The 17,976-nt window shown below is 48.8% G+C and overlaps 1 protein-coding gene, 1 non-coding gene and 2 pseudogenes across 2 annotated transcripts; 1 reads left to right on the top strand and 3 right to left on the bottom strand.

The window, feature by feature from the left end:
• Nucleotides 1-1,619: 1,619 nt before the first annotated feature.
• On the bottom strand, nucleotides 1,620-1,701 carry TRNAS-AGA. The gene has a single exon. It is a non-coding gene; the product is annotated as a tRNA-Ser (tRNA).
• A 54-nt stretch (nucleotides 1,702-1,755) lies between these two features.
• LOC120692942 (11-beta-hydroxysteroid dehydrogenase-like 5) lies at nucleotides 1,756-3,769 on the bottom strand. The gene is made up of 5 exons (XM_039976330.1): nucleotides 3,216-3,769; nucleotides 2,951-3,143; nucleotides 2,729-2,814; nucleotides 2,488-2,619; nucleotides 1,756-2,409 (listed from the first exon to the last, which is right to left on the bottom strand). The coding sequence occupies exons 1-5, from the start codon at nucleotides 3,399-3,401 to the stop codon at nucleotides 1,930-1,932; spliced, it is 1,077 nt and encodes a 358-aa protein (XP_039832264.1). The 5' UTR covers nucleotides 3,402-3,769; the 3' UTR covers nucleotides 1,756-1,929.
• Nucleotides 3,770-4,606: 837 nt separating this feature from the next.
• Nucleotides 4,607-6,287, bottom strand: LOC120692943 (annotated as a pseudogene).
• Nucleotides 6,288-7,264: 977 nt separating this feature from the next.
• Nucleotides 7,265-11,071, top strand: LOC120693218 (annotated as a pseudogene).
• Nucleotides 11,072-17,976: the final 6,905 nt, after the last annotated feature.

Here is a 17,976-nt window from a genome sequence, read left to right as displayed (position 1 = left end):
CATAACATATGTCTTTTAAAGTATTAACCTGACTTTGTGCTTGAAGTTATCTTTGCATCATAGCCAGGAACCACCATAAACTGGTCATATTCATAAATGCGCACTAATTTTACTAGTTCCAGAAGTTCTGTATTGCTTTCTTGGTAAACTATAACCTGATGAAGTTAGAGCTAGACTGCTGGAGAACTAAATCACGGCCTTGCGTTTCACCTCGAAACTTACCATACTTTGCAGGTTGTTTGTGGAAAGAGGGCAGGAGCTTTTACTTGCTTGCTTGATGAAACAGGGCGATATGGCCCACATGATTCTTTGCCTGAGGAAGTTAAACCTGACTTTAAGGTGTCTTCACTTACTGAAGTGTTGACCGTGCTGGAAGAGAATTTTGATTTGGCATCAGTGCCTGAGAGTCGAACATGACAGCAAAGATTCAACGCAACTTGTTTTTCTAACATGAACTCAGGTACACAGCACCTTGAATAATCTGGATGGATGGATAACGCTGGAGGCATTTCAAGTGTCAGAAGCCATGCTGCAGCTTGCTGCCACATAAGTGGATTCTCTTCGAAACAATTGTGTTGTAAATCTATTACAAAGATGGGTGTAGAGCACTGAATCAGCGCTTGTGATTTAGTGACTGGTATGGCCATGAATATCTGGCATTTGACAATATAACAATCCAAACTATCATCCATGCCATTTGTTCAATTTGGTTGGCTATTCATGTTCATGGTGTGACAAGCGCTCTTCGCCTTTGTCTGAAAATGCATTATTTTGTTCGAGATATATGCAGCTACTGATTCAAAGTATTACCCTGGGATGTTTACTGCCGGATAATACGTATATGTCATTTGGCAAGTTGCCAACACGCTGTTACCTTCTTTTAACAATGACCCAGCAGACCAGCTATTCTTTTGGTTTCACAGCAAACAGGTAACTGGCACCATGGCCATCTGTGGCGATGAAAATGGAGTAACAAAGCTGGGAAAATTCTGAAAGTCATCATGCTGTACAACAATGCTAGTTGATACCTAATCACTTCTAGGGAAGGAGGAGATGAAGATGGAGTAACAAAGGCTGCAAAAATTCTGAAACTCATCATGCTGTACAACTATGCTAGTTGATTCCCAACGTTCTGTAGTTGGTGTTGAGCCTTAAGGTTCGAAAGTCGCGCAAGCATGGAACACGCAAACTTTGCACGTTGTGGATGCATACTGGGGAGCTAACCTGGGAAATGTGCCGGAATCTTGTTATGCTTCGGGCCCTTGATCAAAGTCAGTCAGACATTATGCTGAGGAAGATGAATAATTTGTGTGAACATTATGGTGAATAATTTGTTGACACACAGACTGTTTTTTTGAGTGGTAGGCATATTATGGTGATCAAATGTTTCGAGTGGTACGCATCGAGGGATGCCCCTCGCTTGATTTGTTTGTGCTCCACCATGTTGAGCTGGTGTTAGGAAAACAGCTTGAACCCCTAGGTGCAAACTGTTTTATTAAGAAAAACCTGAGGAAGTATGGGGGGAAGGGATGAATCTTTGATTAGCAGCGCCCCCAAAAGAAAACAGAACATGAAAGTTCCTAAATGGTGGTCAGCAGGAGGGGCTAAAAAAAATGAGGCGTGGTCGGCAGGATTCGAACCTGCGCGGGCAAAGCCCACATGATTTCTAGTCATGCCCGATAACCACTCCGGCACGACCACTGTTCGATGTGTGGTCTTTCCCAAAATTTTACACAGTTGTTAGTCACACAAACATGCAAGTTTGCCGTACAAACCCGGCGATTTATTCGAGAGACCAAACGAAATCAGTTCATATTTGGTACATAAACCTGCGAATGCAATGGAGGACCAGTTTTTACTCCCAGAAGAGTTGAGAGATCAAAGCATCGTTCGCAAACATGTGCTCGTGCACGGTGCACCGCAGTCTCATTATTCCAGCTTCTGCATCTGGGCGGCGGCCGTCCTCCGAGCCGCCGCCGGGTACTCGAGCAGCGGCCGGACCGGCGGGGCCGGCAGCGCGGCGGGCGGCGGGCGACGGGCGGCCGCCGTGGTGGGAGCCGTGCTCTGGGCGGCCGTGGACAGCAGGAGGCGGAAGGTCCAGGCGAGGACGTCGGGCGCGAAGACGCGGAAGACGAGGAAGACGTCGTACCAGCTGGGGCGCTTGACGTAGGCGTCGCCGCGGCAGGCGCCGGCCACCAGCGCCCGCGCGTAGGCCTCCACCTGCCCTCCCGACAGCGTCGCCTCCCGCTCCTCCTTCCACTGCATCTCCGCCGCGCCTTCCTCCAGCGTGAACCTGCCGCCGCCGGCGTCGCCGCCGACCCACCCGTGCGTCGCCACCGTCACGCCCACGTCGTCCTTCACCTCGTACCGGAGCGTCTCGTAGAAGTCAACCACCGCGGCTTTCGCCGCCTGCCACGCATCAGATCACTTACTTGTTGTTCAGAGTGGATTCCAAATAAAATGGCAAAGAAAAGAAAAAGGCCTCACCGAGTAGAGGCTCATCCTGGGCATGGGCAGCCAGCTCTCGACGGACGCGTTCACGACGACGCGACCTTGGCTCCGACGCAGGTAGGGGAGGGCGGCGTAGGTCGGGTAAACGTTTCCCCAGAAGTTGATGTCCTGCTCATGCACGAGATCAAAGTTCATGTAATATATAGTTGGTTGCAGACATAATTTTCAGAGTCGATCAAGATCACTCATCCACAAATAAAAGAAGAACAATTCATACCATGAGGTGAGGGAAAGCCGTGGTGTCCGCGGCCTCCTCGAAGTTGAAATCGTGCTCCAAGCTCACGGTGTTCACCAGATGGTTCACTGCCAGCAGCCAGGTGTGTTCTGATCTTGTCAGAAGAAGAAATAAACAGACTCTGCTTGACGGCTCGAATTCAGTTCTGCACGGGAGATGGGGAATTCACTGATCTGATACCAGCCAGCTACTACTAGGACTCACGCTGGCCGAAGTAGCCGACGGTGTCGCTGACGAGCCTCCGGCAGTCGTCCTCCTTGACGACGTCGGCGGCGATGACGAGGACCTGCCCCGCACCCAGCAGCCGCGCGTTGTCGCGTATCCCGAACAGCCGCTGCTCCCGCCGCGCCACCAGCACCAGGTTCGCGTTCCGCCTCGCGTACTCGTACGCGATTTGCTGCATGCGGCAGGCGTCAGCTAATTGGTTGTTGAATTGCAATCCAAAGGGATGCTGAGCATGTCTCTGTACCTCGCCGATGGCGGAGGAGGCGCCGGTGATGACGACCACCTTGCCGAGCATGTCCTCCTTGGTGAGGGTCTTGAGCGCCCACTCGACGCCGCGCAGGAAGGACAGCGTCGGCCACGCGAACGCCAGCATCACCATGCTCGCCGGCGGCACCACCAGGTCCATCACCGCGTTCAGCACCTGCTCCATCTCTGTCCTTCCTCGCTCCCTCGATCGCTACTCAACAAATCTGCCCTGTCTTGCGCTCGGGTCTTGATCGTCGATCGACCTCTTTCCCCCTGTCTATACACACGCACGCACACACGGCGAAAGCAATCTGATCCGTGTGTTTCTTTCAGAAATTTTTCTGCCTGGGCAGTTCTTGGATTAGGGGCATCACACAAGATGAGCCGAGGCAGAGGAAGAAGAAGCTCCCGCCGACGAGGGGAGGGCGACTTGTGTTTGTGGAGCTCGGCGGCCAGGTGAGGGGATAAGGACAGGGGGTGGAAGAGGACAGAGACGGGTGCGGGCGTGCATGGAGGGCAGCTGCGAGGGCGTGCCGCCATAGCGCACGTCGGCCAGGAGGCGCGCCTTGGCCGCTTCCGGCAGGCCTGCGGACGTGCTAGCCGTGGCCCCTCCTTGGTACTTGTGAAGTTGTGATGTGTCACCTGACGACGGCTCTTCTATCCGTTCTGCTTCTGCATAGTAACGTGCCAGTTCTGATTATTAAGCACGGTTTGGTCTCGATTACACTGAAGGTAAAATCTAAATAGTCTTTAAAGGATCGGAGAACCCTCAAACTTTTTCAAGATAGAAAACGGAAAGTTGTCATTCTCCACCAAATTTTCGAAAATGGAAAGTTGTCATTCTCCACCAAATTTTCGAAAATCTAATCCTATATAGATGCATCCACTCTCTATTTCTCTCTTTATACAAGATGTGTCAACATCATTCTCCACTAATTGTCTCACGAACTACAATTCTTTCATGCAATATATTCATGTTTTCTTATAAATTACAAAAAATACATATATCATCTCTAATATGTATAATACTTTAATATTAATTTATTAATATAAAATCATACATGCGCTATTTTTTTCATCACATATTCTTCCATAATGCGATCAAATATTCTATTTGTATTTCTTCTATTAGCTCATCGATTTTTTACATGCGCACACAGATACCGATCTTTGTTGAGTCATAAAATTAAATGCTATTTGAAACCTATAAAATCACACTATGAAATTATACCTTGTAGAGGTAGTTTCAAACACCATTTTATTTCTTTATTGCTTATGTGGCCATCTCAAAAACATCAATATAAGACACTAAGGTGTAAATTTATCCATAGCACAGGGCTTCTCAGGTTCCCCTGACGGCCCCGAGCATAAGCTAAGTAGTCGTAGATATGGAACTCATACATATGCACAGTACACAACGAGATTTTTTTTCCCTTCTGACCCCAATTTCTCACTTTCTTCGCGTAACATCAATTTTTTTAGCAACTATACGAATAGACGAAATGTTGATGATCACTAATAACAAGCCATGAGGGATCTTATCAAAAAAAAAACAAGCCATGAGGGATGGCTAGAAAGCGCAGCATCTGGTGGTGAGACCGCCGGAGTCGGTGGCCGACACCTGAATCGACTGCCCTTCCCCGACGGAGCCAGCGCTCGACGCGGCCTCGTCGGACGCGAGCGCCTTCTTGCTGACGCTCCGGTAGATCTCCGTGAGCACCGTCTCGAACGCCTCGTCGACGTTGGTGGCGTCCAGCGCCGAGGTCTCGACGAACGAGAGGCCTTCCCGCTCCGCGAACGCGGCCGCGCCGTCCTGAGCGACGGCGCGGAGGTGGGCGAGGTCGGTCTTGTTGCCGATGAGCATGACGGCCGTGTTGGCGTCGGCGTGGTCGCGGAGCTCCTGGAGCCACCGCCTTGACGTTGTCGAAGGTGGCGGCCTTGGTCACGTCGTAGACCAGGAGCGCGCCCACGGCGCCGCAGTAGTAGGCGCTCGTGATCGCCCGGTAGCGCTCCTGCACGGCCGTGTCCCAGATCTGCGCCTTGATCGTCTTCCCTTCCACCTGATGAAATTGTTCGCCAAAGGATATATCAATTAGAAAAACAACAGCTACTGAATTGACTCAATTATGATGGCACTGTCACTACAGCTTCAGAAAGTTCAGAAAGTACAATCTTGTACTGAAAAATGTATGTTTCCTTTCAGTGTCAGATTTTCCGTGGTTCGAATTTTGCATGCTACCGAACTTCAAATGGCACTGAGCCTCTGTTTGATCAAGAGATAATTTCAAATGATCAGAGGCAAAATCAAAACAGAGGAAAAGCCTCCGGTTCATATAAATTGAATCCCGTACGTTGCACTTCCATCGATCCAATTCAGCTCATACTCAAGATTGGTCAGATTTCGCCCAAACGAATTTTGCACGAATTGGGCGAACTGTTCCAGGTCAAGAACGGACGCACCTACTCAACAAGAAAGAGACAGCAGGAACGAAGACTGCACTGAGGAGCAAACAGGTCAAAGCCCCGTTTGGATCAAAGCAAAGGAAATCTGGGCGACAAATCGGGCAGGCGGAAGCGGCGGCAGGCCGGCGATCATGTCTGCAAGAGCTAGCGGGGGCCGTCGTACCTGGATGGTGCGGGTGGCGAACTCGACGCCGAAGGTGGACTTGGAGTCGAGGGAGAAGGTGTTGCGGGTGAAGCGGGAGAGGAGGTTGGACTTGCCCACGCCCGAGTCCCCGATCAGCACCACCTTGAACAGGTAGTCGTACTCGTCCCCGGCCTGCTCCCACGTCGCCGGCCGCCGCCCCGACATCGCCGGCCGATCGATCGATCGATCGGAACCTCCCGCGCCGCGCGCTTCTTCCCCCTTGTCCTCCCCTGCTCCTCTGATCCTCGAATTGGTAGTTGGTTGCGCGCGCCCAACTGGCTGGCTGCCTACAGCTCCCTCGGGAGCTTCGCCTGCCTCGCTGTTGTTTTCTCCTCGGGCTCCTCCCGCCTGGGCTGCGTCTTCTTTCTTTGGCGGCTTGCTTGCCAGCAGCAGCTAGCTGTGGTTTTAGCTCTGAAAGGGAAGACGGCACGAGGAGAAGCGCGTCTGAGAGAAATGGTACGGTTACTCCGTACCTGCAGCTTGTGCCACCTCAGCACCTCTCGTTGGTTCATTTCTACGGCTGATTCTTTTTTGAACGAACATTTCTACACTTGAATTTGTTGTGCAACATTAAAGCATATATGCTTTCATAATGTGTATTTTTTTAATTTCTGAGGTGCGCAGATAAAAAATCTTACTATTAATCAGAACAAAAGTTGGAATGTATATCTTAGATATTTTGTTATAACATTGGAAATCATTAACCTTTATTGCCGACTAAAGCCAACAAATAAGGCAGACAAGATGTGTTAGATGAGCTAAATGCTTGATTTGGCATGAGAATTTATGCTTTTTGTGTTCACGGCCACTGTTGTCGCTAAGAAGGTTATGCAACAAGACCTTTCGGCTAAACATGTGGGGAGATTTGAGTGTGGGTATAGCAATACACCGCTAGCAAAATGATAAAGGCCGTGTTTAGATGGAAGAAAAAAAAATTTTGCGATGAAATCTTACTAATTTGAAGTACTAAATGAAGTCTATTTACAAATTTTTTTGCACAGATGGGTTGTAAATCGCGAGATGAATTTAATGATGCTAATTAATTCATAATTAGCGAATAATTACTGTAGCATCACTGTTGTAAATTATGAATTAAGTAGGCTCATTAGATTCGTCTCGCGATTTACAACATTCGATGTGACATTTTTTTGCGTTTACGGGGTTTACGGCCCTGATCTAAACAGGGCCAAAGATCCCATAACCAAAGGCACAATTTGGCAACATTCCCATCAAGCATATGTAGATCCACCAGCGCTGGATGCTGAGCTTCTCAAAAATCTGGACCTCCCATGTAAAATTCTTGCCACGTGTCAGCCAAAATATGCATAGGAAAATTGGCAAGACCTACCATTAATGCACAGGAAAAAAAGTCAATCCCTTGGTTTGTTGCAGCGCCTGCCATGGAGAAGGCGGGTTTCTGGCAATACGCCCCCCCCCCCCCCCCCCCCCTCCGGGCCACCCGTTCTCTTGGCTGCGGGCTGCCTCGCTCTCCCTGCGCTAGGCGGGCAACTGCAGACAGCTCAGTCGAGTCTCCACCACTCGTCGTGCTCGGCGCCGCGGGCAGGACCAGCGGCCGGGGCTCGGCCGCCTACTCCGCGTCCGCCACCGTGGTGGCGATGGCCAAGGGCAACGGCAAGGGCAGGGGCGTCAGGGGCGGCGCCCCCGCGGGCACCAACAAGGTCAGCCCAATCCCCTTCCACCTAAATTTAAATTAGGTTCGTAGCATCGGATCTGGGGCCATCATCTGGCGTGGAACAATGCGGCGGGCATTTGGAGTCGAATCATTGCTGCGTAGACTCAGGGGCTCTTCGTAGGTTGATTTTTACTGCCTGCTTCCTGGGAACATGTGAGACAAAGTAAAAAGGAAAGGGAGCATCCTTACATACTCTCTCTTGTGTTATTTGTAGGTGGTACGGCCTCCTAGAATTACATCTAATGTTAAGCAGAGCTTGAGGATTCTAAAATTTTGGAAGGTAATCTTTTCCTGCATTCAGTTTTAGAACCAGCTTCCACCATTGTCATTTCCTATCTGTCTCTAGGTGTTGAATTAGTGTTTTGCTGCGGGTAGCGGGTTCTATAAATTCACCAGGAGAGTGTATTGTAAATGCATTGAGAAATATCATCATTATTTAGTGCCCAAAGCACGGAAGATTGACTATTACATTTACAGATCAACATGGACCAGATTATCAGATGCGTGCAGTGCATCCTTTTTCAGATTGAAGCACAACTCTTGTTAATTGTTACAACTAGTTAAACCTTTGTTCTCAGGAGTATGAAAGGAAGCAAACAAGCGGGCCTCAACCTGCTACTAGATACCGCAAAAAAGAAAGTAATAAAAGAGGTGCTTCCTGATGATGCAGATATCTATGAGGACCCTTCTTCCACCCTTCAATTGTCAGGCTTGTCCTTCCTTTCATATCCCAGACTTTACTACTTTTTTTTTCTAGTGATGATTCCAATTGAGCATTCTGACTTGCTGACTTTGCGCTTTCATTTAATCTAGGACAAATGAGGGTTTGGAAATTGCTTCACCGGTTATTCTTGTTGACGGCTACAATGTATGTGGCTACTGGGGAAAGCTTAAGAAGGATTTCATGAATGGGAGACAAGAAATTGCTAGACAAATGCTAATTGATGAGCTGGTATCTTTCAGTGCAGTAAGAGGTCTGCACCAGCGCATTAAATCTGTTATAACAATTAAAAATACCTCAGTTATGATTTCTCGATAGAAAAAGGGTCCTAGTCCTGCTGGCTACATAAGCAAAAACACAAAGCTGGTATGCAGTATTGTTACTTGGTATACTATAATTTACAGTGAATTTAGTTAGCCCTTATAATGAATGTAGCTAGGCAAGGGTGGAGCATAATTCGATCATGTTTTTTTTTACCTATCATGTGTGATACCATTTCCCCTCGATTTTGCTCAGCAATTTAGTTTTCCTGATAGCCATGCAAACATTTGCACTTGGTATTTTATATCATTTCTCACAATGACACTTGCAGAGGTAAAAGTTGTTGTGGTATTTGATGCTGCCAATTCGGGACTTTCTACACATAAGGAAACATATAAAGGGTAAGATACTATTGTAAATTGACTTTTGGTGCTAGTTTTTTTTTTACTAGATACTGATGGTGTGCAAGCAGATCTGACAGATAAACAAATGGAAGTTCAATATTTTCATCAGGTTTTCGTAGGCGGCTGTTAGGGAAAACCTAACAAACAAAATTTTGTCATCGAACAGGGTTGATGTTGTATATTCTGCCGACTTATCTGCTGATTCTTGGATTGAGAAGGTGGTACATTTTGGAATTGCACATCAGAAGCATTGCCTAGAGTTCCTTGACCCTTGTTTAGAATTATGCTGGTACTCACCAGTTCAAAATTAAGGCAAAGAAATCCCTATTGTATGAGGCATGCATGACTAGAAGTAAAAATATCGGAATTATTTGAGCCAGTTCCAGCTTGCAGGGAGGTCGCTGTGGTAAATCTTCATCCTAGCCATGTAATACCCAACCGTTTGAATCTTTAGGCATTCTTCAAAAGGGGTCAGAAAAGAAGTCTGAAGTAATGCATGTTGTTTTCAGATATTGTGAGGCGCATTTTTGTGATTGTATTAGTTTTGGCAGTAAAATTTCATGCATAACATTAGTAAATACAATAACATAATCTTACTTGCTGGTTCTTCCACCTATGCAGGTTGAAGCTTTGGTCGCAGATGGTTGCCCGAAAGTATGGGTAGTAACATCCGATGCATTGGAGCAACAATTAGCACATGGAGAAGTATGTGCTCTTCCTTTCCACATAAGCTGCTTTATCTCTACCACGCACCGGCCACTAGACCTTTGATGCACTAGTTTCTGTGCCTACTCTTGTACTCTATTTATTATATATATTCAACCACATTTCTTATCGAAGTGTCATGGAAGCATATTGCACATTTTGGTACATAACCACCAAAAAGATGTCATTAGTTCTTTTCCTGGAAAACATGAGGTCTGATTGTATTAATCCAAAACCAGTGATAATAGCCTGCAAGGGGCTAAGGCAAGATGATTTGAATATGGGAAATAGGGTAGCTGTATTCATATTTCTGACGAAATTATTAACCAGATCTACATTAATCATGGAAAGCAGTTGAAATTTTATACTTCCAGCATACAAGACTATTTTAGTTGGTATTTTCATTTTCACCTGATATTCACATATTTTATTCCTGAAGATAAAAATATAGTTCATGTTGAATATTTTGTAGGGTGCTCTTATCTGGAGCTCTAAAAGATTGGTCAAAGAGGTTAATTCTGAATACTTTGCATTTCATGGATATGAATTTCTCAAACAAAGATTGTATAACGTAATAGTTTTCTTGTGGCTCTGCAGATAAAAGAATCAGAAAAGGAACTTGATCTAGAGCTGAAGGAAACCAGGTCTAAGTTACATCTTTACTAGCGGAGTATACCTTCTTTTTTCCAGAAAATTTACTTGGGCATCAAAAGGAGAACTTCATGTACCTAATTGTTGAGCTACTAAAGCAATAGCACTAAATTTGGTTTGTGAATTCTATTTACTTATGAAATGTCCTGACACAAGCTACTTGATCTTAAAATTGACAGGTCAACTTCATTGCACGGAAAACTTTTGCAGCACAAGCTGAATCCAAAAGTAGTACATGCATTAAAAGGTCTCAGGAATAAACTTGAAGAACAAGAGCGGCAGAAGAAGTGACCACTAACTGTTGGACGGTGATGGTTGACCAAGAGCGGAGGAAGAGAACAGGTGTACATATGTGCATTTGTGTGTGAACATCCACTAACACTGGATCCATTGACAGCTGACAGTGCAAACTTGATGCGAGCACAATGACTGTTATGAGAAGAGCATCAAGAGTTTGCTAACATCATATAAAGATTAAAGGAACCTGGTTTTCTTTGGGGTGCAGCCAGTTTTGTGTGACACCATGCTTTGATCAGAGCCCTGTGGAAAAGAAAACCATGAGCTGTATAGTAATGCAACTTAGCTGCTGATGTTTTCAGGAATGTGGAGGTAGGGAGCTCATCAGTTGAAGAAATGTTCGCTGTAGACCTCTAGATTTTGGAAATGAGAAAACTATATTTGTGGATGTATAGGGAACTCATCAGTTGAATAAACTCAAGATTTTGGAAATGGGTTAAATAAGAAATGTTCGCAGTAGACCTGTTGGCCTGTACATTTTATTTCGACTCTGCATTGTTGTGAATTTTTTTTATCACTGTTTAGGACTTCGTCTCCACGGCATCGATCTGATGGAGTGGTAACTCTGCTCGGAACCAGCCGATCGAGCAATTGCAACCAATAGATGCGTTTCAGGATCATATGGACTCAGAGACCAGACAATCACAGCAGCACAACAGTTCAGGATCTAAAGAACACTCCCAACCAGAACCAGCCCCACAAAGAACCAGGGGTGATGGGAAACCACAAACACCGTGTTCGTCTGGTGCACCAGCCTCCAGCCCTACAGTATCTCTCTCACATCGCTCCAGCACTAGCTACCAGCTAGGTAATAGTGTTTTTCTCTCACACCACTCCAGCTCCAGGCTCCAACTCCAGTCTGCCGAACGCTAGCAAAGTCACGAGTCCATACTGACTCAATGCGCGCCCTATCAGGATCTCAATTTAGTGCTTCAATAATCATTCAACACCTCAAAGTAACAATGTATATAGCCATGGTAGGTTCGGATCGAACACAGGCGTAGAAACAACAAAGATTCTGATGCAAGTCATGGAGGTGTTGATTCACGGCATGGCGCGTCAATGCGCGCCGGCGCGTCGTCCTTGGCACCACCGCGGGCCTGTGCTCGCTCCTCCGCCTCCATGGAAACGTAGCGGAGCGCCATGGCACGCCGGCAACCCGCCTACGATGGCATCTGTTCGGCCAGCGAAAACCTAGCCGCAGCGGCTCTCCGGCGAGCCCCGGCAGCGTCCACGGGGCGGACTGCACTCGAAATCCCTACCGGGGGTGGACGGACCCCTGGTTCACTTTGGACCGCTGGATCAAACACATGTGGCTCAGATCGGGCGGGCGGAGGACTCAGGTAGGTGTAGCCGCGCGGGATCCTCTGCAACCTGGTCGACCACGCCCACGGGATCGTCGGGGAAGGACACGGGTTACCTCGTCGCCGCTTCCATCGAGACGGCTCGCGCGCTCTGACCTGGGATACTGTCCAAGAGGGAGGAGAGGGAGGCAACTAACTCCCGAGGCTGCGGCGGCTCTCCGGCGAGCCTCGGCAGCGTCCACCGGGACGGACGATACTCAGAATCCCGACCGGGTTCATTTTTGGCCGTTGGATCAAGTACGTGCGGTCCAGATCGAGTGGGCGGAGGACTTGGTCGTCATTATCACTTGTCGGGCAGCTGCGCGCGGGGGAGCTGGATGCCGCCGCCCGCCAGCGCCATGGCGGAGGCGGCCGGACGCCCAGGTCCGCCGCACCTCTGGAGCGTGGCGGACCACGCCCGCGGGATCATCGGCGAAGGGAGGGGATCCTCGTCGCCGCTTCCTTGGAGAACAGCCCTGGCGGCTCGGACCTCGTCGTCGTCGTCGCCGTCGCCCGCGGTGGTGCTGGTGGTCACGCGCGTGGCCGAGAAGTACAGAGGCACTGGACGAGATGTCGGCCATTCCCGGTACTAGATCGACATACACTCGTAGACCGTGGCGATGAGCTTGATTCCCGTGCCAGCCGACACGGACAACACCATGGCATGACACCGATCTCACCGAAAATGGCTACGATAGGAACCAAGCGATCGGCGGCGGCGAAACACGTTGTGTTCAAATAGGTCATGTGACAGGCAACCAACGCCCCGGGGGCGCGGCGGCTCTACCGACCGGGGGTGGACGGTATTTCAAATACCGTCCATCCCTGGGCTGGGTCTTGTTAGCCGCTGGATCGGACTTGTGCGGCGCGGATCGGATGTTGTCAGGCAGCCAGGCAGAGGCGCGGCCGCGCCGGAGCTGAATGGCGGTAGCGCCATGCCGCCATGGCGGACGCCGGAGTCCCAGGCCGGATGTGTTAGAATTATACATGTCCATTTGGGCGTGCCGTGCCGGCCCGGCACGGGCATGCCTGGGCACGGCACGGTTCCACCGTGCCCAGGCACGGCACGGCGAGACCTCATGCCGTGCCGGCTTTCCTGCCCAGGCACGGCATGGTTAAGCTTAGACGGGTCGTGCCGTGCCTGGGGCACGGTCAGCCCGGCAGTGCCGTGCCGTGCCCGTGCCCAGGACACACAAGAGCTCAATCAACTCCAAATAATGCAATATAAACAGATTTCATATGTTCAAACTCAAGCATTCAACAATTCATGACCAAACTCCAAAATACCAGGCATAATCATTCAATATACTAAACTAGATCATCCAGGCATTCAAACCATCACAGAACACAGAACAGTGCTTCTCAAAATGTAAATGGAGCCTTAGTGCAATGCTGCCTCGTTAAAAACCTTCATAGGTAAAAACCCACACCTCGTGAGAAAACCCTAGGAAGGAAAAGAGTACAGTCAGTGTCACAGAACAGTCCAAATAATACCAATCAAGTGCAATAATTAACACTTAAACTCAAACCAGGATTACTGCACTCAATCAGTACACTCAGACCGCCTGCTTTAACCAGGATCGATTACACAGGAACTCTCGCCAAAAGACGAGCACAGATGATTACCGGCAACAAAAACGTTTAAAGCCATTTACAAACCGAGTTTAACAGAAGCACCAACTTAAACTACAACAAGTGTTTACAAGTCAGTTTTACAATTCAAATCTCAGAGTTCAAAAGCAGCGGAAAGCAATTTAGAGTTAAAAACAAGCTTTAAAACAATACGATAGATAATGTCGACGACAGAAGACGAACTTCACATCTTGCCCACTGATGTGAGGCTCACCTGCCTTCACTTCACGGAGAAGACGGGACCCACTCGATCGTCCAACCTGGAGGAAGAGGCTGACCACTCCAGGACACACTAATTTCCTCGAAGACTTCCGGAATACAACCTGCTCAAAAGATATGGCAACAACAAGCCTGAGTATTCTAATACTCAGCAAGACTTACCCGACCATGGGTATACTTAGCCCATTAACTAGACATGAAAGGCTTTTTGGCTCTGGAGTTATTTTGCTGAAAAGCAGCTAGCACTGAATCCTTACTTTCAATATTTTAGCGCCAATTGAGTTGACCCCTATAACTTAGGTTTGCTTAGTACTCTAGAGCATACATGGTTGATCACATTATCTTTTCAGCTTACCACAACCAACATTCTCAGTTCAGAATCATTCCACTTCTTTACTACGATGTGACAGAGAGATCAAGGTTCTCATATCCGCGAGTCACGGCGAATCGATTCGATTTAACCTTACAAGGTGGACCTAACCAACACGGCATGTATATGCCCCGTCGGGCTATACACACCAACCCTTCACATATGCACACCGAATAGGCGAACTGCCCTGCGACCCGGGACTGCTAGCCCCACCGATACCAACGAAGGGTCAGCCATGAGTTTGAATACTAGCTCCACTGGTGAAGACAGTATCAAGTCCGCCTACCGGGGCACATATGGTACTGAGCTTACCGGTTTCGACTACCTCCTACTCCCAGCATGCGGTTAGTACTGTTCAATCCTCGATCAGTAGTGCCAACAATGGTACGGTCCTCAATCGACACAGGCGGAGGCTCACTTCCCATAACTTCCATATCCATAACTAATCCATCTCCGCCCGGTCTCCATTTTTCCTTTCTTTTTCTCAAGATTCACACTCCAGAACTTTTTCATAAGTAACAAGACCTATATCTCGCGAGTGACAGGAATCACTCGTCTTCTACCGAATCCTAATTAAGCATTGCAGGACTAACGACCTGTATACTAGTAGAGACACTGGGTAGCCAAGATTATGCATCTATGGTTCCAATCAATTCCTTGAACGTAAATGCACAATACTTTAATAGAACATAGAGTAATTAAAAATAAGAGTTATGCACCGGGGCTTGCCTTGCAGGTCAGCAGGGTTAGTGGTTTCTCCGGGAGCTTGATTAACGACTTCTCCTGGCTGCGGTTTTCCTGCGAAAGGCTCCTGGACCGGCCCGGCAATCAGCTTATAGACGACGTCGGTTTCAGCGTCTACACGAATAAAATATGCCATGCATGAAACTCATGAAATGATGCAACGCAATGCAGTAAACATACAAGAAAGCATGGATAAAACACAGCCCTAACTATGGTTCAAAAGAGATGGTTCAGCGCTGAGACGGGTTCCTGGTTCAAATGTCTTTTAGCCTGAAGTGTTTCCTATCAAGCAAAAGTTACTAAACTCGCTTCGAAAGATTTAAATACCACCCTAGAACAACATGGATCAACTTAACTAGGGATTTGTTTTGTTGCAAAACACATGCATGCATGAAAGAATTAAATACAACAACTATAAAGAAAAGAGCCTAGCTAGGATCAAATTAAAAGCAAGACTAACCTGCAGGTATGATCAAGCCACAAGGATTATCAGAATAACAATGATTTTGGTAAAGCATGCCACATAAAATCTCCAACATTTATCGACGATGGGAAGCATTTACTTTAACCCTAGCCAGTTAAACTAAACACAATTAAACTTACACAAAAGTGCACAGCACCCACACCTGAAACTTTTATAGAGGATTACACATACAAATATTAGGCCACTGCATAAATTTCATGATTTTTAGACAAACAAAACAACCGATATTAAATAAACTAGTTTAAACACAAAACACAATTTAAGCAGGGGCAAAAGTGACATTTCACCTGCACAAATATTTTTCATCTGAAGACTTTGATTTTAGAAACCTAACAAACTTTAGTTTGTATTTTTAGGATTTTTCTGCATTTTTGTAGAAATTATCAAACTTTTCAGCTGAAAACAACAAAAAGAAAAACAAATCTGGAGCCGTGGGCCCCACTCGTCATCCAAATAAAGGGAGGGAGGGGAGCTCCCCTGCTCTGCTCTGCCGCCTGCCCCGGCCCGCACGCCGGCGACGCGCCTGGCGCGCGCGGGGCCGTTGGCCGGCCGGCCAGCGGGGCAGTGCGGGCGGGCCCACGCGCAGGGCTAGCGCCGCCGCGGCTGAGCAGAGGCGCGGGTGGGGGCGGCCAGGGCGCACACACGGCGGGGCGGGAAGCGCGCGGGGTGGCGCTGGGCATGGGCGGCGGCGCAGCGTTCTCGCCGGCGGCGGTGCAGACCGGCGAGGGGCGGGGCGCGTCGCGGTCAGGAGGGCCCGGCGGAGCGGGGGCACGCGCGGGGTGGGGCGGAGGCGCCTGCGGGGCGGCGGCGGCGCGCAAGGGCCTGGAGCGGCGGCGCACGCGGAGCAGGGCGGCGGCGCGCGGCGTTCCGCCGGTGGAGGCGCATGGCGGCCACGGAACGGGGCGGCGCGACGCTCAGGGAGCTGAGGCAGCCTCGGGGCGCGCGGCGGCGCTGCGCAGGCTCGCGCAGGGCGGCCCCGCGGCGTGAGCGCGGCGGCGGCGGCTCGAACCCGGCGGCGCAGCAGCGCTGCGGCAACAGTGGCGCCGAGTTCGGAGGGGAAAAGGGTCGGGGACGACGAGGAGCTCACGGAGACGCTCACCACGGCTTGAATCGGGCGGAGGTGGACCGAAGTACGGAGATCGACGGAGAGGCGGAGCTCCGGCGTGAGCAGCAATGGCGGACGCGGCGGTCGGCTTCGATTCCGGCCGGGGAACAGCGCGATCGAGCTCGGGGCGGGGCGGAGGAGGTGGAGGGCGAGGTTGTGCGGCTTGGGGCGCAGCGAATCGAGGCACGGCGGCGAGGATGGCCGGCGTGGACGCCGACGGGGCACTGAGCTCGAGCTCGGCTTGGTGTGAGTGCGAGGAAGGAAAGGGGAGGGCGAAACGAGCACGGCTCCGTGCGGATAAGGACGGGTGTGTGAGCACGAGGGGCGAGGTTCGTCGGCGCGACGCGTGGACACGGACGTCGAAGAGCGGCGACGGCTCCGGCGGCGTGTCGAGCGACGAGCAGAGGAGGATATGTAGCAATGGCATTTCTGTAAATAGCTCAAAGTTTCAAATTTCAGTTGGTAAATTTAATTTTTCCCCTTGTTCTTGAACTCAAATGAAAAACTTTTGAATACGAAAGTTGTTCAAAATTTTGAGATCTTCAACTTTTGTTTCTGGCACTTTTTCATTTGAGCAATGGTTTGAAAGATAAAATTTAAACTTTGGTGCATTTGCAAATGTCCTATTCAAAACAAAATTAAAGATTTTCTTTAAATTTCGTGATGAAACTTGAATTTTGGCCAAAATGAAAGTTGCAGAGGAAGAAAAGTTCTACAACATTGATGTTGGGCAAAAGTTGATTTAGAATTCGGATTAGGGAGAAAAACAAGATCGAACGTAGCTAAGTCGAAAGTTACTATGCGAACTCGATTAGCGCTAAAGACGATGATTAACCACGATTAGCGATTAAGCACAATGTTAGCATCGAAATTAACACCGGGGTGTTACAGTCAGCTCCTTAGTTCATAGTTCATTGTTCATAGTCCATGTCATAGTTCATTACAGTTACAGATACATGAATAGATTGAAGTTCAAGCTCTTTTGCCTCTTGAACTGGATGGTTCAGTTGCTGGGCCCTTGTCTTTCTTCCTAGCAGCAGCATCAGGTCCACTGCCTCCTTCTTGCTTCTTTCGCTTGGTACCAGGTGATGTTTCTTCCTCATTGTCCAGGTACATAGCTTCAAAGGCTGCTTCAAGGTCCTTTGTTTCCTTCTCTACAGTGTGCTGCTTGTGCAAGTCCGCCAACTCCCAGTCCTTGATGCATGAGAGGACCTCCACCATGTCTGGTGTTAGCCGCCGCCGCCGCTCCTCGAGGACCCTGCTAGCTAAGCTGAAAGTGGATTCTGAAGAAATAGTAGACACTGGGACAGTCAAAACATCCTTAGCAAATATAGATAAGATAGGATAAGTCTGATTATGGCGCTGCCACCAGTTTAGAATGTTGAAATCAGGTCCAAACTTAACCTCAGTGTCACTATCAAGGTAAGAAGAGAGCTCAGATAGACCTGAACTAGCTGATGTACCTGCACCATTACCAGGATTA

Source organism: Panicum virgatum, chromosome 9N (genome assembly GCF_016808335.1).
Source record: "Panicum virgatum strain AP13 chromosome 9N, P.virgatum_v5, whole genome shotgun sequence".
Lineage (NCBI taxonomy): Eukaryota > Viridiplantae > Streptophyta > Magnoliopsida > Poales > Poaceae > Panicum > Panicum virgatum.
The sequence above is the reverse complement of the archived record's forward strand: the minus strand, read 5'-3'. Positions and strand labels throughout refer to the sequence as shown.

What these genes read in the sequence shown, in the direction of transcription:
- LOC120692942 (XM_039976330.1), bottom strand. Translation starts at nt 3,401, where the DNA reads ATGGAGCAGGTGCTGAACGCGGTGATGGACCTGGTGGTGCCGCCGGCG. An exon ending in CGTCGGCTACTTCGGCCAGC is followed by an intron (nt 2,815 to 2,950) that starts GTGAGTCCTAGT and finishes GGCTGCTGGCAG; the next exon opens with TGAACCATCTGGTGAACACC. An exon ending in CGGCTTTCCCTCACCTCATG is followed by an intron (nt 2,620 to 2,728) that starts GTATGAATTGTT and finishes GTGCATGAGCAG; the next exon opens with GACATCAACTTCTGGGGAAA.